Source organism: Pollicipes pollicipes, unplaced genomic scaffold, assembly GCF_011947565.3.
Source record: "Pollicipes pollicipes isolate AB1234 unplaced genomic scaffold, Ppol_2.1 Scaffold_7231;HRSCAF=8579_pilon_pilon_pilon, whole genome shotgun sequence".
NCBI classification, from domain to species: Eukaryota; Metazoa; Arthropoda; class Thecostraca; order Pollicipedomorpha; family Pollicipedidae; genus Pollicipes; species Pollicipes pollicipes.
This window is the reverse complement of record NW_023597034.1, coordinates 26,549,795-26,571,474: the sequence shown is the minus strand read 5'-3', so window position 1 is coordinate 26,571,474 and position 21,680 is coordinate 26,549,795. Positions and strand designations below refer to the sequence as shown.

The 21,680-nt window shown below is 49.7% G+C and overlaps 2 protein-coding genes across 2 annotated transcripts; both read left to right on the top strand.

Moving 5' to 3' along the window:
• The first annotated feature begins 9,507 nt into the window (after positions 1–9,507).
• LOC119109912 (serpin B8-like) lies at positions 9,508–14,026 on the top strand. Its single transcript, XM_037233660.1, has 5 exons — positions 9,508–9,526; positions 10,740–10,927; positions 11,100–11,915; positions 13,336–13,581; positions 14,021–14,026. Exons 1-5 carry the CDS (start codon positions 9,508–9,510, stop codon positions 14,024–14,026), a joined length of 1,275 nt encoding a protein of 424 aa, XP_037089555.1.
• A 247-nt stretch (positions 14,027–14,273) lies between these two features.
• Positions 14,274–17,451, top strand: LOC119110521 (U-scoloptoxin(01)-Er1a). Its single transcript, XM_037234385.1, has 2 exons — positions 14,274–14,491; positions 17,011–17,451. Exons 1-2 carry the CDS (start codon positions 14,276–14,278, stop codon positions 17,179–17,181), a joined length of 387 nt encoding a protein of 128 aa, XP_037090280.1. The 5' UTR covers positions 14,274–14,275; the 3' UTR covers positions 17,182–17,451.
• Positions 17,452–21,680: the final 4,229 nt, after the last annotated feature.

Sequence of the window (21,680 nt, the reverse complement as noted above, 5' to 3'; positions counted from 1 at the left end):
AGTCTACAAAATTCATTGCTTTTTGTCGTTGCTATGGTTACGGGTCTCCACAAACTCGTAGCACAGCATAGCCTCGTGGAATGAAGTTTAGGGCGCTTGAAAGTATTATCTTGAATTGATCCATATCGCTTAAGATTTCCTGTGCAGTATCGTGCGGCATTGCACGTGAAACCAGAATGTGGCGGCCACAGCCTCATCATAATTTCTCAGTGAAACTAGACGAGACGCGCCGTGCGGCATGGTTTGGTGCCTGCCTGCCGTGCCTGTTCGAAATTTTGAGAGCCAGGGCTTCTTTCGAATCATTTTATCGCAGAAGGGTTATGGACGTGACTTGAAGTTTAAACTACTCTATCCCGTGAATGACCAAGATTCAATATCGGGCGCAAGCCCGACATGAACAACGTAAAAGTAAGCAGCTCCAGTGGTGGCGCTTGACGGGGGCTGCCCCCTGGGGCAGCTTGATGCTGAAGCGGTAGATGGATATTCAGGCAGATGCATGGCCATGGCTTATGCATGTTATTCCTTCCATGTACTCTGAACCTAATTAAGCTTCCCCTGATAAGAGGATCGATGAGGTGGGGACTACCGTCGATGCGCCTTCCATCCCCCTCCCCCCTCCCCTCCCTAGGGTTTTCTGAGGATATCTTTCCGGCATGTCGCGTAATCGTGTCCACGCTTCCTGTGCCATTTGGGCATTCGTTACCGTGTATTTGGACAGAAAATGTGTCGATAGCATCTGGCCTCATATAAGTGACCTTTTTTGAAACACCACACGGCAACCTTCGGCCAGCGTGGGCGGCGAGAGGCAACTGGCAAGCCGCCGATCATGCCGGCGGGGACGTCGACTGTTGCATTAACGGATGCTTACACGATACGTATATGCTCAAAACACATCAAACTACATACCAATATGCTCAGAATGAAACAGTTGACACGTTTTTGTAAGATTCATGGCAGGCTGGGTCGCGTCGACTCCTGCCCCCCCCCCCCCCCCCCACATCAGTTCGTGTTACGAAGAACAGGGAATCAGGGTGATAACTGAGCTATCCGTTGGCGTTCAGTCGTGCGCTTGGCGTACCCTGCTCACTCGCATACATGCCAAAAGAATATGGATAAGCGCCACGCCCAAGTGCGAGTGGTAATGTCAAATAAGTATGCTTAAAACGTGAACCGCTAGCCAAGATGCTGTCGGAATCCCGGTCTTAGCCAATAGTTTTGGCTCCAAAACTTCACATCCCATGCCAGCAGCATGTCTGTATTAAACTGTCAACGGATATTCCGGACTGACTCGATTTAGGTAGGACTGGCAGGCTAATAAAGACTTGGCTCATGAATCTCAACTACGGAAAACTTAGTTGGACGTACAAAACTTCGCGAGATAGTTTATGCCCAAACTGAACGTTTTCAGAAGCCTGGGCACTTGTCTACTAAGTACACATGTTGAACTGCACCAAAACGGTCCGCTCTGAATGGCATTGATACCAACCTATAATGCCTCTGGCACTTTCTTAATCCCACTTTATCTTTTCAGGTTTTGAAATGCGTAAGCCCAATGTTGCTAGGCCACCATTTGTTTAGCGAGAACGTGAGAGTCCTGAATATCGATGTGCAGCTTGGTGTGAAACTGCTGCTAGTTTGACAGGTATCCCAAGGCGCCGATCCAGAGGGGGGCACGGGCGCATGGCCCTCCTTGGGCGCCGAGGGGGCCTATAGGCTCAGAGGGGACCCATAGCCGGCCGAATAGACGCTTTCTTTTTACAAAGATCGCAACATCATCATCAACAACACAACGTTCAACGCAAAGAAGAACATTGAACGCCTGAGCTTCTATGCCACCAATAACAGTTGCAAACGTAGCCGAAGAGCCCGCGAGCATACGAAAATGATTATTTACTGATTGAGAGGGTGGTGATTGGGAGGTCTTGGGACTGCTTACGCTGTCAAGAGGCACTACACTGTTTCTGGGAGCTCTATATGTCCACTTGCGGGCAAACCTAATCGTTAAGGAGCCTTCTATGTTGCCCTTGATTTCTTTGTATCTGTTCAGACAGCCTTGCCCTGTTGCTGGGGCTCTTTCTGCTAGCGTGCCGGGGCACTCTTTGTCAATCAGGGACCTTCGACGGATTTTTTTTCCATTTCACGCTATAGGCGGGGGCCAACTTTGCTCACATACCGGGGTATTCTCGGTTGCTCACGGACCCCTTCGCGTTAGTTACGGTTAACCTACCGGCGCACTTACGATACGCCCATGGGCCATCTACATTGATCTAAGGCCCTTCCAATTTTCTGTCACTTGCTTAGGGCCCCTGCTCTTGTATACGGCTATCTGTTAATCTGCTTGGGCTCACTTGGTCGTTTGGAGCGCTCCAAATTGGGTCTTGGGTACTTCCTATTTGAATGGACGGTTCTATGCCCTTCTCGGGTCCCCGATCTGTTAACCTGCTTGGGTGCACTGGATGGCTTGGGAGTTGTGCAGTCTGGGTATTAGTATCTGCATGTAAGGCCCTACGTTCTTGTCGGGGTCACCTGATGGCCTGCTTGGGGACACTCGATCTTTCGGGGGCCCTCTACAATAGGTCTTGGATACTTCTTATTTGAATGGAGGGCCCTACGCTCTTGCGGGAGCCCTTTCTGATAACCTGCTCTGGCAACTCGATCGTTCGGGGGCCATCCACATTGGGTCGCTGGTGCTTCCTGTTTAGTGGAGAGCCCCACGCTCTTGTCGGGGCCGTATCAATTAACCTGCTCGGGTGTACTCGATCTAGTGGGGCCCTCCACATTGTGGCACGGGTATCTATTATTTGAATGGAGCGTCCTGCGCTCTTGTCGGGGGCCTTCCATCTTTTACCCCGCTCGGGTACATTCGATCATTCTTGGACCCTCCATATTGTGTACCGTGCACTTCTTATTTGAATGGATGGCCTCTTGTTCTTGTCGTGGCCGCATCTATCGGACTGTTCGAACCAATGACGGATCCAGGGGGGGGGGGGAGGGCGGAACTGTGCTCCCCCTCGTGCCCCGAGGGGACCATCGGGCTTTGAAAGGGCCCATGACCAGGCGGACGGACGAAGTTTTCAAACACAACAAGACTGGAGGTATCTGAGCCTTCAGACGACCAAGAACAGTCACAAGCGAAAGTGAAGCTCTTGGGCAGACAAAATTATTATGTTGTTCAGAATGCGCTGTCGCCGGGGCCCTATGTGTCCACTTGCCGAGTCAATCCGATTGCTAAGGAGCTTTCCACATCGCCCCTGATTTCTTGGCATTTTTTTAATTTGCCGTACTCTATGGGGCCCCACGACATTGCTTGACGAATATTGCTTGCCCCCCCCCCCCTCATTGAAGAAATCCTGGACTTGCCCCTGAGCGTCCCAAAACTTGGTTTAGGCTGGGCAGGGCATGCCATAGCACCCAAGCTCCGGCCGCGCTGCCAGGCCATGATCCTAAAGTGGTAGATCAAAGTAAAATGCTAGCGAACTCTTCCTAAGGATATGCATGCTACAGGGAAACGTCAGCGCAAAAAATGAAACGCTTTTGGAAAGATACTGCAGTGGTTTTAAAATCTGGTTACGTGTTGTCCAAACTGCCTTAAAAGAAACGTCACCACTGGGTAATTAATGCGCACCCATTTGGCCGGCAGTGACTTTTTCGGGCCGACCGCACTAGTTCCTCACTGTTCCAAAGGCGGGATGGAGGAAAGGAAAATATTTGTAAGCTGTTCGGTGCATTAGGATATCTGACACTCCATTCTCCTGTTTTCCGACCAGTAATGCTTATACTACTGTCTTATCTATAGAAAGAAAAATATTTGAGCGTACACCCAGTAAGATAGCGGCGGCGGTGGTTTCAATGTTAAGGCAGTAGCACTGCCTGGATCACTTTTGGCAATATGTTGATATGGCTTCGCAGCTGAGACTTTCCAGAACATTTTGAGTGTTTAAACGATATCCTTCACTTTTCCGCTCCGTACAATACCATTGAAATAACATCAATGTTCTGAATTCTGTTTTGCATGCAGCCATGTTTCAAATTAGCAGCATTGAGACAACATCCAAGTAGGCTTTCAAACTCAGGTAAAATAGGACAGCTGGGCCTTTCAAGTCGTACTGGTAAGGAATTGGGGGAGTCCATCATTTATCTTTATAATGGATTCAATAGATGAGCTTTCAATATAGACAACGGGAGTTTTCCAAAATTGATCAGCCGACATCTATTTTTGGTTATTTCTTCGCAGTCAACATCCATGAAATCAATACCGATCTCCCCAAAACGTGCAGTTGTGGTTATAGAGTAACAGGTGTGCAGCTGGTTGCAATAATGACAACCTAAACACCTTTGGTGCTTTATGACATTGCATTGCGGCATCAGCAACTTTTAGTTACACAATTAGATGTAAAACTGAGGTGTTAAACTGTAGGCATTTGTGGGGTTTCTTTACCTGACAGATCGGATACATGCTTCAGATTCGGGTAGTGCAGAACAGTGCGTTTCTCGTCAAAAGAAGAGGAAAGTGACACTTCTAGTTACCAAGCAGAGTCAACCAGCTCCAGAAGTCTGACGGGATTTTGAGGGAGGGAGCATTATCGATCTATCCATCACACAACACTGATAGCTGTGGCTGGCAAATTTCCAAGAATATGAAAGGTTATCTCGGTGAAGAACGGCAGGAAAATGCATTGTTAACAGTTAAAAGTCACTAACTGTTACTGCGTCATGACATTTTATGGTGCAAGTAGTCTTGAAATGTCAGGGGACTCTTGATTGTTAGTAGTTTAATTTTATGATGATCATGAGAACAGCCACTGAGGCGCCACAGTGTATCTGACACTTCCTGGAGAGAAAGTGAGACCCCATTCCCCACTCGAGGCTAAATCCCCTGGAACCACACAGAACCAACTCTTTACCAAAGCATTGTGCCTGAAGGACCAGTGTTTGCCTTACACTGTTTACAGCAAACAAATATAGGGAAGTGAAACACTTGAGGCTTCAAAGAGGGTTTGGAAGCACCTTCTTGAAAGTACTGTTCAAGACTCCCAAATCCCACGTTGAAAGTCCGGCTACGCCACTTATCATGATGGAATGTTGCGATGCATCAGTGGTGTGGCGCAATTGGCATGCTCTAACTATGACATATGTTGGTAATTGCACCATTAATGGGTACATAAGGGAATTTTAATGGGTGGTGGAGGTGCACACTTGACGCCGGGCACTTCAAGACGTGCCTAGTTCTAATAATCACCACTGGCAGGGGTGTAGTTCGTATTCAGAGGTGGAGTCCCGCCCTCCCTCTCCTCTCCCCCCCCCCAAACCCACACACACACTCACCAACTTTGAGAAGGAAGCGGGACAACACTGAAGAGTTTAATGTGTTTTGGGGCGGGCTGGGTCGTTTCCACTGCAAAACCCCCACCCCCACCCCCACCTCACCTCACTTTGCGCCCCTTCACCATTGGACACTGGCCCAGCACTGACAAGCCTGCATTAATATGCTAATTAGATACAATGTGTGGGCTGTATTAGATTGGGAGAAGGCGTACGTTAACCCAAATCTTGTAAACCTTAATCTTATATATGTAAATCAAATCTTAAACGAGAGTCAGATGATCAATCAACGGAGTAAAATGCAGTTATGACAAGCATAGGCAGTGCACTTTTCCTGATGCTCCGAGACATCAGAAATTACAGCTTGCCACATTTAGTCGCATTTGTGGGCTAATGAGAACACTACTCCACAAATTTGTTAGTTTTCGGATTACAGGCGAAGACGGCGTGGGACCGACCACGGGGTAATGTCGGCCACTCCCCTGAGCATAATATTGACAAAGGAAGTTGAGCTGACCTTTTCCGCTGAAGGTTGCGCGGATGACGGACATAGAGGGTGATCTAGATTTCACTGGTTTCTCATGAATAATTTGCCTTTTCTATTTCTGGGTGCGCTGTTGTAAGACCATGACTTCCATGTCCGCGGCTGCCAGGAAATCTGGAAACTATATCCAGTGTGATTGTAGTGCCTGGAATGAAGAACAAAGAAACATTTCAGCGTCAATATGGTCCTTAATAATTTGAGCCATTGGTAAACGCTATTAGAGAAATCACGGTAACGCCGCCCACTTATGCCACAAATGATCGGGCTTACCCCATGCATTAATCGGGTGGCGGTCAATTTGGCTTCCCCACCCCCACCCCGAAGGTTTTTCAGGAATGATTGCCGAACAACGTGGGATGGCTGCGACAAATTTGCATAGCAGTTAACAATTCAATAGCGAATCTTTTGGTGTCAGAAAATTAGTCGTACCTCGTAAGGTCGCTGACCCGTAACAGATGAAACTCAGGCCTAAACCATCAAGGCAGTCTTATAAGGTCACTGATCTTTAATGGGCTTCAGTAAGCTTTTGCTCAGAACAGTTTTCTAGGCTCACGAGGGTTGCACGAGAAAGTCTGAGAGTATCTTGAATATCAATCTGGAGTTTGGCCTTGTTTGACCCTATTTGATCCAAATGTCATGACCTAAGAGTCTCACATTTTGAAACAAACGAGTTCACATACAGGCCAACACACCTTGTGCATTTGGTGTCGCTAGCTTGTTTAGCCTTTGAGATCTCAAAGGATCAAATTGCCCCCTCCCTTACCGGGAGAAGGTTGTTCGACCGGCCACCCCGGGCGCGTGTTTACGATGCGCACATAAGCTTGTCGAGCTGTCTCGCCAACTCCCAACATTACTTGAGTGATCTATCTAGCCAGGTCTGCCCCGTTTGCGCGCGCTATCTCTTCGCGTCCAAACATGAACCAAGCAACATAAGCCACTCGGTGTGCGTTGGCCAGCCAGTGGATGTGGGTGTCGAGCTTAGATGTAAGTCTCAATGAAAGTTTGCAGCATGGTGTAACTTGGTATACTGCTCTGATGGCTATGATGTGTGGATTTGCGGTAAACCTTTAATAACATGATATTGCACGACAATATATTTAACTGACGTGAACAGTGGAGTATCCAAGAAGGAACTTTTGTTGTCATACAGTACACAATCCCACCGCGCAGCTCGTACGTGGTACAGACCCCGAAACTGCCCATGTACGGACCACTGAAGAGAGCACGGACCGGTCAAGTCAGCTTCCAGTGTGAAGCCAATCCAGGGCAAACAATTACAGATAAGCATGTGGATGATGTTCTTGCTCGAGCTTGGCGCTCCATCGTGGGAAACCAAGACGCTATCACCATGGGATTCAAATGCTAGTGGCGCTCACTCATTCAGCTCGGGTGGCGTGGGGGGGGGGAGGGGGGAGGGAACCTGAGGAGCTTCGTTCACAACGAGGTTTTAGAACAAAAGGTTCTGAGTGCAGGAGCAGTTTCATGGCCAATAGCGGCCCATGTGGATAGGGCGGTGGCAGCGCCGCTTCAGGCGGACAGACGGTGGCAGCGCCGCTTCAGGTGGACAGACGGTGATAACGCCAGCTCAGGTGGATAGGACGGCTGCCAAGCCAGCTCAGGTGAACAGGGCGGTGACCACGCCAGCTCAGGTGGACAGGAAGGCTGCCAAGCCAGCTCAGGTGGATAGGACGGCTGCCTAGCCAGCTCAGGTGGATAGGACGGCAACCACGCCTGCTCAGGTACACAGAACGGCTGCCAAGCCAGCTCAGGTAGACAGGGCGGTGACCACGCCAGCTCAGGTGGACAGGACGGCTGCCAAACCAGCTCAGGTGGACAGGAAGGCTGCCAAGCCAGCTCAGGTGGACAGGAGGGCTGCCAAGCCAGCTCAGGTGAACAGGACGGTGACCACCCCAGTTCAGGTGGATAGGAGACTGCCAAGCCAGCTCACGTGCGCGGGACGGTGACCTCGCCACATCAGACGGACAGGACGTTGACCACATCAGCTCAGGTGGACAAAACGGTGACCACGCCAGCTCAGGTGGACAGGACGACTGCCAAGCCAGCTCACGTGGATAGGACGGTGACCTTGAGACTTCATTGAGACTTAAATCTAAGCTCGACACCCACATCCACTGGCTGGCCAACGCACACCGAGTGGCTTATGTTGCTTGGTTCATGTTTGGACGTGAAGAGATAGCGCACGCAAACGGGGCAGACCTGGCTAGATAGATCACTCAAGTAATGTTGGGAGTTGGCGAGATTCCCCGCCGGCGGGCCTACCCCGGAAAAAATTAATGCCTTACGAAACATGACAAAACCATACCATATATCAAATAGTAGTTTTCGTGTTTTTTGACAAATACAGCAGGACCAAGGTTTGCACCTACATATAAATATTGAATATACCTTGAGTAGTTTTCAAGACAAATCCGGAAAGGACTATGGAGTGGAGGCCACTCCGGGCTCCCCCAATGCTTACCCAGTGATAATGTGCCAACGAGATGCGATTGGAGTTCTGCAATTATTGCAATCATTTATTGAATAGGCGAATAAGATCCTGTCACCTCATGTGTTATCATAGGGCCTTGCATCAGCCCACAGCATGCCACCGCGTGCTCACCTTTGCCAGTGACGGACCGGTCAGGGGTTGATGTGTCGCGTGAATGAGTCATTAGGTGCATATATGAGCCGTCAGCAAGGGTCATCAGTCAATGTTTTCCTTCCTTTCGGGTAGTGAACAGCGCCGCTCAGGTGAGTAGTGTCAAACCACATGATTTTAGACAATACCTTATTGGGGATCTAAGAAATGAAAATTGCTTTCGGTATCGACTTTTGTAGCATGCAGTGTTTTTCGAGCGCAATGAAAAGCGAGCAAAGCTTACAGGAAAGCTATACATGCTGCTAGGTCGATGGGAAGGATGATATCGGATGCGATGCGTAGGGCAAATGTATCCTTTTTGTATCCATCCTACCAGGGCATAATGGCGTTTATGCACGCTTTCAGCAGGAAAGCAGAGTTTTCCACGGGGAAACACATTTTTCAGCACTGGTGTGACATGAGCCAAAACCTTCAAACTAGCTACTGAAGTCATACTCTCACAGTTGAGAACTAATGCATTACCCTTGATCTTCTACCAAAATGTCAAACGAGATCACGAAATAGCTTTTCTGGCATTGCAAACAAAGTATGTGCTACATTCTCAGACTTATAGCATTTCAAATGGTATGCAGCAATTGTATAGCCATGGCAGTTTTATAGAACATGCAGAGCTTTTATAGAACATGCAGAGCTTTTATAGAACATGCAGAGCTTTTCTAGAACATACAGAACGCTTTGGGTAAACATCACTGACTTAAAGACTGCACGGGCTTTATCTCACAAAGCGCAAATAACATCGGGCAAAAAGCTTCACCATATGCCTCTACAGAACAGCTTACGTCAAGCTGTGCTGTTACATGGGGTGTTATAAACCAGTCGACCTAAGGTCAAAACCTTGAAACTGATCCCATGGCTCAAGTTACACAGCGTGTTGTGTCATATCCCACAGATCCTGCCTTCATTCTATCGTCACTTCTGGAAGTGAACAGGACCGGACATCAACTACAGGTTTATTTCTTCTCCCAATCGACACTACGAGGACATGACGAGGCGCAATACCGGTGAGAGCTGGCACACGCCGCTAGAGTGGTTTGACGAGCGGACTGACTCACTTACATATCAATGTAGATTTCTGGGTTGTCGATATATAAAGGTACAAAGCCACCAACAGACATGCATTCGTCTCATTAAGATGACCATATTCCTGTTTCCTTGGAGCCGAGCCGTTTTATCACGCGGACGTTAAAATCGTTCACATGTTGAATAATCTGTGGGCTACGAAATGCTCCACGGATGGAACTCGGCGGATTAGGGGTGGACTGGGTATAACATTAGGTGATACCACAGGAACTTGAACAGTTTTGATAGTCGAATGGCAATGCTAACAAAGTTGGTGTAATCCCCAACTCTACGTTTTACTTTTCCACAAGACGCAGAAATCCATACAAAAACTATCGTTTCAACTCCAGCAGTTTAAACAAAGCCTGAAATATCGCTGAACTTACTCTTTGTATTTGGCCGCAACACCACATAGGAAAAGGCTGGCTCGATTAATGCATCCCTACTGCGACCTTGTCTTCCATGGACCATGTAAGGCAAGCACTTTGGAGAGTTATTGCCACCTGAACGGAAAGTCGCAAGACACAAAGAGTTTCTCACTAAATAAAGGGAATTTCTCAACGTTTTACGTTCTCATTCCCAAAAATGATTTTGCGCAGATCCCACCTATTTACAACGACGTGAGTGCGTTTCTTTTACGGTGCAATTGCATCTTGTAACAGAAGCGCTGTTGGAATATGGGTTCACACATATCAGTATGCCATACATTTGTGTTATTGGTAACTGAAAAGAACGGAAGTTTGAGGTTGTCAAATAGAAGGGATGTTGTTTAAAGCCTATCTGAAATTTCAGGATTTTATTGAACTATATCCTGGAAAGGTAATTATAAAGAGGTCTTCTACTCATAATCCATGCGGCGGTGATCGGTAACAAGTGAGGCGATAGGTGATGTTACGAGCAATGCACCGGAGCGGCCAGCGGTGGTGGTGGTGTCAACCTCGGCAAACTTATATTTGTTGTCATGACCTGCCAACCATCACAGAGCAGTGTTATTCTTAGCAGCTTTATAGCTCATCGCCAGTTAACCAACGCTAACTCTGTTGCGGTCCTATCGTACCCCGCTAGAACAACCGAGGCCGCACATCGCTGCCGGCCATCGCCAGAAATGAAACTTGCGTGGGTTTCTGTGAGACCTGAGATGATCCGCCTTCTCAGGCGCCTGCCTGGCGCCACTCTTGCTGCTGGCCACGCTGGGAGGCGCCTCTGTGCCCACTGGCCTGGACATGAAGCTGCTCAAGGGGGTGACGTCGAATCCGACGAACAACCAAGTGATCTCGCCGTTCCTGATGTCGCTGCTGATGTCGCAGGTCTGGCTGGGCGCCGAAGGCACAACCAGAGCCGAGGTGAGGCCACAGATGATGGATGTTCAGTGAGGCGTGCTATCTGCACTGGTTCGAGGCATATGTGCCAGCTCACCTTGCAGAGGACATAAAACATGATTTATCGCCCTGTGATCTTTGTTGATGAAACACGGAGGAGAGATATGACATTGTTATGTCTGTCTACTCCACCCAGATGACGCCTGTGCTGGGAATGTCCGGTCCAAACGACAGATCCTTCCTCGACGGCTACCGCTCGGCCTTGGCCGTCTTGTCTGGAACCAGTGACGGCGTCAGGGCGTCAGTGTTCAGCAGGATCTATCGCAAGCGCAGCTTCAGCGTGCGCCGCACCTTCAGCGATTTATTGGCGCGTTACTACGGAGCCGGAGTGGAGGTGCTGCCCAGCAACGCCTTGAAGGCTGCTCAGGTCATCAACAACCAGGTGTCGGTGGCAACGCGCGGACACATCAAGGACCTGGTGTCAAGTGCCGACGTCAGGAATGCTCAACTGGTGCTTTTAAGCGCCGTGTATTTCAAGGGCACTTGGCTTTATGGCTTCAAGAAGCACGGGCAGAAGCCGTTCTTGACGTCGGATGGTGATCGGCGGGTAGACATGATGATGGTGGAGGCAGAGTTTGGTACTGCCGCCCGACCACACTTTGATGTCGTTGCGTTACCGTACCAAAACCAAGATTACAGCTTGCTGGTGCTGCGCCCGCGCAGTCGCTCCATGGCTGGCGTGACCCTGATGCGGAAGTCTCTCGACGGCCTGAACGTGACCCGGCTACACAGTCAGCTACGTCAGCGAACCGTGCGTGTGGTGATGCCGTCGTTCAAGATCGAGGGTCTCTATGTGATGCCCTTCTACATGAGAAGCCTGGGCATCAAGCGGATTTTCCAACGGGGGGCAAACTTCAACGGCATATCGTCGGACAAGACCTTTGTCAGCAACATCATCCATAAGGCGGTGATGGAGGTCAATGAGGAGGGCACGACAGCTGCGGCGGCGGCAGTGATAATAGTAGCAAGAATCGGGATTCAATCCGCGACCTTCGCTGTAGACAGGCCATTTTATGTCATTCTCTACCACAAACGTGAAAAAGTCACCTTGTTTGCTGGACTAGTAGCTAATCCTTGAGAGCACAGCATGATCATTGGGTACGCCTTTGTTCCATGTGCATCCGCCATCGTTGGTTTTAATCACATTTGTTTCAAACCGAAAGGGTCGCCTGACATTTTTGCGATTAGAGTGGATGCACCGAAAATACGTAGACGTATCCGACTGCCAATAAAAGAGGCCTTTTGAAGGGATCATTTGTGTGCGAGAGCGCCGACTTCATGAGAGTTGAACGGGTCGCGTACACGGCCTGTTTTCTGAATTATGCAAACGGTACTTGACTTCATCGTCTCACATGTATCCTGCTCTCGCCAAAAAGTCTCCCTACAGAAGCAATGGATGCGTATCAGCATGGGCCTTTGCAAGACTCTAGAAAGACTCTACCTGCCATTCAAACAGCGATTCTTTGATCACCCTTGGTCTCTTATTATCCACGTTGTAAGGGCTTGTCAGCGTGGTGACACGTTGCACCATGATCCCTTCTTTGGATACTGTGACAACTGCCAAACTGTGGTTTATTCAGGAAGTAGTACACCGTCGAACTAGACACCCAGTCTGCAACACATGCAAAGGACTCATTAGCTGGCAACTAGCCATACACAGCGTGCAGCCCTGGGAGCTGGCATAAGGGCATGCGGCATGCAGCAACGAGAGCGTCCATGACCACATGCACCAAGCAACCACCATGCAAGCCACTACCGCATGCGACACCAACAGTACATGCACAATCGCCAAGGCATGCACATGCAGCACGTCACAATACCAATACTGTGGATTCCAGACCTGCGACGGAAGCCAACGCACACACCTGAGAAGCACCTGATACAGGGTCAGCAATAATGCAGTATTTCCTTCTCTGAAGCACACTTCATATAATTAGGTTTGCCTGTGGCCGAGACCGGGATCGATCCGCAGCTCCATGAAAACGAGCATAAACTCCGACATGTGTTTGAAGTCCTAGACGAGAACAACTTCAGTCTACAAACAAAGATTAAATTTCCTACAAGATTTGCGGGACATAATTGTATGGGGGAGGGGGGACAGAGACCGCACGTCGGGGACGCACACCATGGAAGGAATGCGAAGTTTGCCTTATGGTCACAGAGTTTCTCACGGCCTGTGTTGCGGCACAGCCGTGTGGGTGATAAAGGCAGTGAAAGTTCAACTCGTGCCTGGAAACTTTAGTGCCCGATGCATTAGCACAACATTTCAAACAGGTTCAAGCATTATCTGTGAACTAGGTCCGGACGGTGCATAATTACACGGAAACACGGAAGAGAGATGTGACACTGCGTGCCTGTCTGGCTCCACCCAGATGACGCCTGTGCTGGGAATATCCGGTCCAAACAACAGATCCTTCCTCGACGGCTACCGCTCGGCCTTGGCGGTCTTGTCGGAGAACAGCAACGGCGTCACGACGTCAGTGTTCAGCAGGATCTATCGCACGCGCAGGTACAGCGTGCGCCGCACCTTCAGCGACCTGCTGGCGCACTTCTACGGGTCTGGAGTGGAGTTGTTGCCCAGCGACGCTAGGAAGGCCGCCCAGGTCATCAACAACCAGGTGTCGGCGGCAACGCGCGGACGCATCAGAGGCCTGGAGACAACTGCCGACCAAGCTTCCTTCTCGAAATTTTGCGCTATGTTACTTCGGGCGTATTGGTTACGTGAGAAGCAAAGCCTCACACAAACATCGACGCCCCCAAATATTTGACCGATGGCGAGGTACTCTTTAGCGGTGTGGGCTCGCAACGCAGGCTTCGCCACAGAGGGGAAAGGGGCGCATCCTTGAATGTTACAGGATCACGTCTATGGTTGCATGAAAAAACGGCACGCATAAAACTAAGCCTCTCTCTTGACATTTGACACATGACGGCGTTCTCGGCTGACACCGAGGTGCCCACATTGTTCCAAGCCGTTGCCGTCGTGCAAGGTCCCGTCCTTGGCACTGTCGTCGCCGGCACGCACGGCCGGCAAACAACGCAACGCCAGCGCACCACCAGATGTAGTCCCGGCCTTCGAGCGGCCTTCTCCGCGGGGAAACTGTGGTCCAACCCGTGCCCGTTCGGTCTGACCGCGTCCCCCCCCCCCCCCCCCCCCCGGACAGCGCCAACAATCACTCCTGGGCTGTTATTCGGAGGCGGTGTGATCACACGCCGCGCGCTCCGAGCTCGCGCGGCCTCACCGCTGCCCCGTGCCGTCCGCGCGCTGCCGACTCGCGCGTCCTCACCGCTGCCCCGTGCCGTCCGGCAGGTACCATGTCTCGGCTCTCGCTCGTCGCGCTCAGCGTCCTGCTGGTTGCCATAGTGACGGCCGACATGCCGTACCAGCTGTCGAGCGGCTTTGAAGACATCGTGCCTAACCTGGTGGAGACGTTCACCTGCGAAGGCCGGCCGTACGGCTACTACGCCGACGTGGCCAACGACTGCCGGCTCTTTCACGTCTGCGTGCCCGTCGTCGATGATGTTGGAGAGGTAAGCGGTGCTGCGGGAGAAGCCCCTGCCCTGGCACAGCTGGTGTCCCCGCCAACGTCTGAAGCCTGAGCTGTGGCTGGCGCTTGGTGGACAGCACGGATCTGCGGTGGCTGGAGTGGATCCCGCTAATCTTGCAGCCGACTTTGGTGACGTACCTAGATCGCAATAATGCTGTTCTGGCTCGCAGGCTCAAAGAGATCCGGTCACCGTGAAAAAAGAGTTAAACGAGCTCGTGGTAAACCCGAAATGGTTATGCCTTTGCGGCCCTATGCCTGCATTCATGAATGGCTCAGAACAAGGAGCGACATATGGCAGCCGTCCCGAAGCTAATTTTGATGGTAGCCCTGTGTGCTGAAAACCATGTTCCACGCATTTAACATTCATTTCGATGGTCAAGAAACACGCTGAGCTGTGATGATACAGCGGCGCATTTGACGCATTGTGTTAGACCGTTCTCATCACCCGGATCATGCTCAGATTTGGGGAGGCATGAAGGCAGTTTCTTTGCTGGATACCTCTCCAGACACACACGCACGGCACGCACATTACATACGCACAATTACAGATACGCACAGCTCAGATCAGAGGTCCTTTTTGGGAGTCATATTTCAGATCAGAACTCCTTATTTGCCTAAAATGTCCCAGGGCCCCTCACATGTCACCCTCCTCGGATGTGACGAAATGCCTAGTAGGACGTCTTGGGGACCCTATCGTGAACACGAGCTATGTTGCGATTCCCCGAGTCCACCGATAGCTTAGTAAAAGACTTTCGGCAGCTGTGTTGTGATACTTTCAAACTAAAGCTCATTTTTACAGTTCCGCTGGCCTCCTTTTGTATCCGGTCCCTTGCAAGTCCGAAGAAATCGAACATGCTCAAGTTTCTGCCCAAGGGTTCTTTCAGAGCAAAGAACACTTACATCCTTTTGTAACCCCATGGACACCCAAGAAATCCATTGGTGCCTTCTCACGCACAAAATGTCTAAAAACCTTTCTGCAAGTCAAAGAGCTTCTTATCCGTTTGATGTTTCTAAAATGGCTTTTTGTTTTGTTAGCTAAAATTTGTTTTGTATGCGAGGGATCACCCTACCTTGGCAGGCCCGAGGGCCCTCGCTACAAATTCAGCTTTTGCAGTCTATTTAACAGGGGCTACCTGTCTACAGATATTGGTGAATACATATATATATATATATATATATATATATATATATATTTATACGGGTTGGGCATGTCATAGCTAGTTGGGCAAGGCTATGGACGAGGACAGAGGGCACCACTCTTTGCGGAAGGTGAGAAAACACCAGCAGTTCACGGGTAACTATAGCTAAAATGGCAAGGTTTTTCGATTCGTAGACTCTGGCATAAAGGCCGGAGCCAAACGCTATTTCGATACAGGTGATGAGATTCCGGACATTACTGCTCACGCCGAACATATCACGTATCCGAAACAGGTATTCACAGCTCCTATGCGTAATCGCATCTGATGAATGCAGAATCATACCCAGGTAGTTATCCACTAACCAAATTGGCAGGCTTGGTGGTCATCAGCACATTATGCGAGGGAGACGTGACGAGGGTTAGCATGACGTCACACATCACGTGACGCGCATCACCGCCCGGGGCCATGCAAAGACCGCAAACCAGCGCTCATTATCGCCTACTGAGCTATTAGCGTGGAGGTCGGGGCATAATCTGCGCCGGCCGACCGGGTCAGGGGGTCAGGGGAGGAGCGGCGGGGAGGGTGCGTCGCAGCCATGCGTCAGTCCGTTGCCTCACCAATGTCCGTAACAGGTGAGCGCCGACTGGGGGTCCCGCGGTGATGGGGGGGGGGGGGGGGGGCGGGGGGTCCACGAGGTCTCCGTGGCATGAGGTAACGCATCGCGCCTTGGGGGCCGGTGCTGGTGGTGTGGCCCGTGCAGCGGTTGGGTAACCACCCCTGGGGCGGCAGACGGTCCGAGTATGCACCCAGTTTGGGGAGGGGGAGGGCGGCACCGGACGGTGGACGCCGATGAGGACGCAGCGAGGAGTTGCGGAACCGACTACAATGGGATGTTTGAACGGCATGATTACCCGAAAATACACCGGTGATGCATCGTGGGTATTACCTCTCGCATGCTGTTGTGATGGGAGCGTGAGCTAGCGAAGCATGTGCGCTTGTCATCGCGATTCGTCTGTCGCGAACAATCGAAGCTTAGGATTACGACGTAGGTAAATTGGGCGGCATCTGTTTAAGCCGGGCGGCCAAATGTTCCGCGTCTCACGCGGTGGCTGCGTACGGTCAATTTGTACGGGAACGATGCACAATTTGGCTCATTCGCTTTTCGCTTTGCATTCTATAAAGTAAGAGGACACTATCCTCGAGCGATGTAAAACACACGATTAAGCTTCATTATCATTGCTATCCCGCATTCCGAAGAACACCAGAAACAGGATGGGCAATTGAATGGTGTTGGCGTAAAGCATGCTGCGGTCAGCGGCCGCGTCTCGTTCTCACGCCCTCTTTACCTCTCTGTGCGCCGCAGACCCTGCAGACGGACCAGTACAGCTTCCTGTGCGGCAACGAGACCATCTTCGACCAGTTTACGCTGACGTGCAACTACCCGGTGGACGCGGTGCCCTGCGAGGACGCGGAGAGCATGTACTCACTCGCCAATGATGTGTTCTTCAAGCTAGCGGACGGCAGCAGTGCGTAGAAGGTCGCGCGTTGGTGTGTTGGTGTGCTCGTGTGGTGTGTTGGTTGGCGTACGTTTGTGTGCATTTGGTGATCACGACAGCTTCATTTCCGCGTTTACGTATTCTCACGTCATTAGCAGAAGCAAGCATATAGGTGGCAGCACTGCTGGTTGCAGAAAGGTGCTGATGTAGACGTCGGAGCCCCGTCCTGCTTTACACTGCTATGGTGCGATGGATTTGTTAAGAACATGGCACGTGTGTGTGTGTGTGTAATATATTGAAAAGCTGACTGTTTTAAAAGAGAACTGAAAGCGTTATAAGGATAAAAATATAAAGTGGCTTTCACTACGAAATGTTTTTATATACAGCATCTACATATCACTTATAGTGTTTAGTTACATGCCTTTAGATAGCGCCGTGATGCTTTACACTGCTATGGTGCGATGGTTTGTCAAATGCATGGCATGTGTGTGTGTGTGTGTGTGTGTGTGTGTGTGTGTGTGTGTGTGTGTGTGTGTGTGTGTGTGTGTGTGTGTGTGTGTGTGTGTGTGTGTGTGTGTGTGTGTGTGTGTGTGTGTGTGTGTGTGTGTGTGTGTGTGTGTGTGTGTGTGTTTTGGCGGCGGTTTTTTAGGGAAGACTGGAAGCGTTACAAGAAGAAAAATATAAAGTAGCTTTCACTATGGAATGTATTTACATATTCATATGCATTACTCAACATATACGGCCGCATGATTTAGCGCATAAGCTGCACATGCAGCAAATTGCATGTGACCATAAGCCGCCCACAATAGAGTGACATAATGACCTGACTTGAAAGCATCACGCAATGTAACGACTGAATGCGGCACTGCTATGATCCTCTCACTTGCAAGCCAGCTCATGAGATATGCTGACTCTTTTGCCCGCACATCTAGCCCCGGCGCGCCCACAGCCACATATTACCACCCAACTGCGACCACACGTCCCTAGTCGGGGGACAGATGATGAGCCCCCAGCGTCGTCGGTCACGCTGGGACACTTGTGAAAGCCCCCCAGTGCCCTTCGCCGTGCCAGCATTTGGAAAGCGTTCCGTGAGGTTGTTCGCGACGCCCGTCACCTCCTACCCAGGCCCATAGATGAACGTGGTTCTGCTGACCAGCTGCTCCGACAGAAATTTGAACGCTTCCTCCACGGTCAGTATTTGCCCATTTCGGGCGCGCCTGAGTCTCTATTGTGCTGTGGCACGCTCAGCCATGCCCGTGGTATGAAGTCACTCACACCAAAGTCAGCCTCATGGTGGCACACATTGATGAAGGTGTACTTTTTGTGCTGTGCAGCACCGTCGTCTGTGAATTAAATATTCTTTTAGATTGGCGACTTAGGCGCGAAGGTTTGGAACAAGCCGTTGCAAAGCGCATAAACCGTGGCGATATTATGCTTTGTGCCATCACACATGAGACAGTAGCTCTGATGGCACAGCACACGCTCCTACCACCAGTACACTACGAACGAGTGTACGTTCACTGAGAGGACTTCCAATGGAAGCCTTGGGCCGCGTCTTGCACTACTCATTTTCAGAGAGGTCGCCCTGGGCAACCACTCCGCCTTCATTCGCAGTAGCCTTTGCATGGGCAAAGTACTGACCCTGGTGATCAGCTGCAACGTGGCGTCAGATCAATTTGGTAATTTGTTGGCTAAGAGATCTAATGCTATCTTCACTTGTTCCGATGATATCCACTAGTGCACAGCATTCATATTATATACATGTATATAAATATATATATATATATATATATATATATATATATATATATTCCCATAACCAACCATCAAGCAGCCATGGTTTTCCGTGTCGCATGCAGCGTGAACAAGGTGTTACTTCAGTTAACTCTGTCGCAAGTTCAACTGCCTCAGTTCCGAGCATTGACCCACAGCCATCCTCCACGCACACACAATCCGGCCCACATCTCAACAAATAATGTATTTTCATATCTGGCGAGCATTCAACGCTGGTTCCGTTGTCAACGCTACCAAAGACAAGTGGCAGCAATCTCCACACAAGCGGCCAAATTCCCCTCCCCGGTAATTAACTGCTCAAAACAATGCAGCTATTACAACACAAGGGGGTCACGGTTTTTCAAATCAGGTGGCCGTGAGAAGATGGGAGCAGTTTTGGATATTGCTCGTGCACACGCATACCGAATGCGTACCAAAGCTGCCTGCCAGGACGCATGCTCCGGTCGAAGAGCAGCAAAAGTCGAGCACCCGATAGCAGGGATTTTTATCCCGTTTGTTAGCCTCATATACGCCACGCAAGCTCCCCAAGGCAAGTCGTTTTCCATAATTTTCTCGGTTCCACCGAGCTGTCGGACCGTGAGACAGTCGTTCTTGCCCGGACACATCCGGCAGACCTGGTCCAACACGTAAAACAGCTTGACTTTCTTCTGGTCCGCCTCTGGGATATCCAGGCATGTCCTCGTTTTAGGGAACTCTGGCAAAGTACCGTGTGGCTTTCTTAGTTGGCGACTCCTCCTGATGACTTACGCAAAGCCATCCTTTGATTGCGCCCCACCAGATAAGATGACGCTCCTTTACCTTTGAATATTTTTATTTTCGCGGCGTGAGAGGTGGGCTGGAAAAACAGCTCATTCACCATCCGTCTGTGACTGGGGAAATGTTGATGCATACTCTCCTTCAATTGATGAACAGATTCATGGCATGCCATATTCTTTCTCATAATTCGAGGGGGCGTCGCCAGGCTGCCTTGCTTGCCCCTCTCCCTACCCAACTATGTGACACTGACAACGACACGTGGCCGGGCGCTCCGTGCAGATAAAAAACGTGAACGTTGTTATTTTTTTTTACCTGAATATGTTTTTGCTTGCTTATTCTTTCTTACCGTAATGAAATTTATGCTTACGTTTGCTTGGAGTCGGGAACCCCTCCTCCCTTGTCTCGACACTTAAGTACACTTGAATGACAAAAAATGCTGTGAAATGATACACTTTCTCACCCAATGACATGCTTGACGGCAATGACTTTTGCTTCAACAATATTACACCCCTTAAACATGTAATAACTGAGTACGCTCCGAACTGCCGTAAAAACAGCCGCTCATACCTGGGTTGGAACGAATATGGAGCGCTTTTCAAGAAAAACACATTATTTCTCATTTCTTCCTGTGTCGGAAAAGCAAATGTTCCAAAATTCTGCACTCATAAAATAGCATTGTGAATGCCCAGAAGGTTAAAATAGGCCACGTAACATTTCGTCGCGCCGTCACATCATGGTTTTGTGCGTACGCGTCTGTTGTAATAATAAATGAAAAGTACAAGATGGGATGTTACCTTTAAGACTGACATCTGAGCCTGGAATATTCGTGGTCTGCCTCAAGCTGGGAAGACCATTGCAACTTCTGTTGTCAAAGCCATCATGTTTGTTCACTTCACTGTCGTTCTTCGCTCATATTGTCTTCATGTGTTAATAAAAAACATTGATATTTCGTTTTATTGGTGCGGAAAAAGAAATTTGATTAAAAGGAAAGCAGTGGTCATGTCACAAATCAAGGGAGATATAGCAATGACTAAGTTGGCATCTCATATTGCTTGTCAGGTGTATTGGGGTCAGAAGGCAAATGACTTCACGTTTAAATGGACGAAGCATTCCATCCCTTTTGGAGGAGGCCGTTTCACAGCCGGGAGATACACGGAAAATCTTCGCGGTGGCCGGCACGGTGGAAGATTCCGTTCAGAAATAAATTTTCCTGACTCCTTAAGCATTTAAAGGGAATGTTCCACCTTTATATGGGGTTTTGGACTGAAATAGCCATCTTGAGGACTTTTTGATGCAGTTCATGGCCATGCCCTTTAAAACATCCAAAACCCTCTGGTTCCTGAGTAACACATGCCGCAAAAGTGGCAAAAGGTTTATTCAAGAACTATTTCAAAGCCACCTCCGCAATGATGATGTCATAGAAACGTTGGCGTCGTTTCTGAATATTGAAAGCGTACCAGTACTTACAAGTAAGCTTTTCCCATCATGTCTGATGTTTGTCTTAATATCTTCAATTGTGGAACATTCCCTTTAATAAGGCGTGTGAAGTTAAGGACAATTAAGAACAACTTCAGTGCCTGTTTTTAGCTAAATCTGTACCTAACGCAAAATGTTTTGACTACCTAGGACTCGCGGAGAGCCTTTCGGTGCAAGACACCTGTTTTGGCTTTCTCGCGACAAAAACTTCGCTTCCCTTCAGCACTGGGCACTGCGGTGAAATTGCACCGTGGTTAACACTCGTGCAGCTGAAGCTTTTCTGGGGTGGCATGGAAACGAACCGTTCGTGAGCGGTCTCACCACACTAGAGCCTTCTGGCACTCTGTTTGCAGGACTTGCTGCCGTGCCCAAGCCGTTGACAATGGAAGGGCGTGAGTGGATTAGGTACAACTGCCCTGGCTTTTTCAGGGCTAGCAAACTATGATGACCTCTGTAAGTCGGGTAGCTGCAAACCTCAAAGCAATTATGCTGGTGTCTCGACTTCCCTATC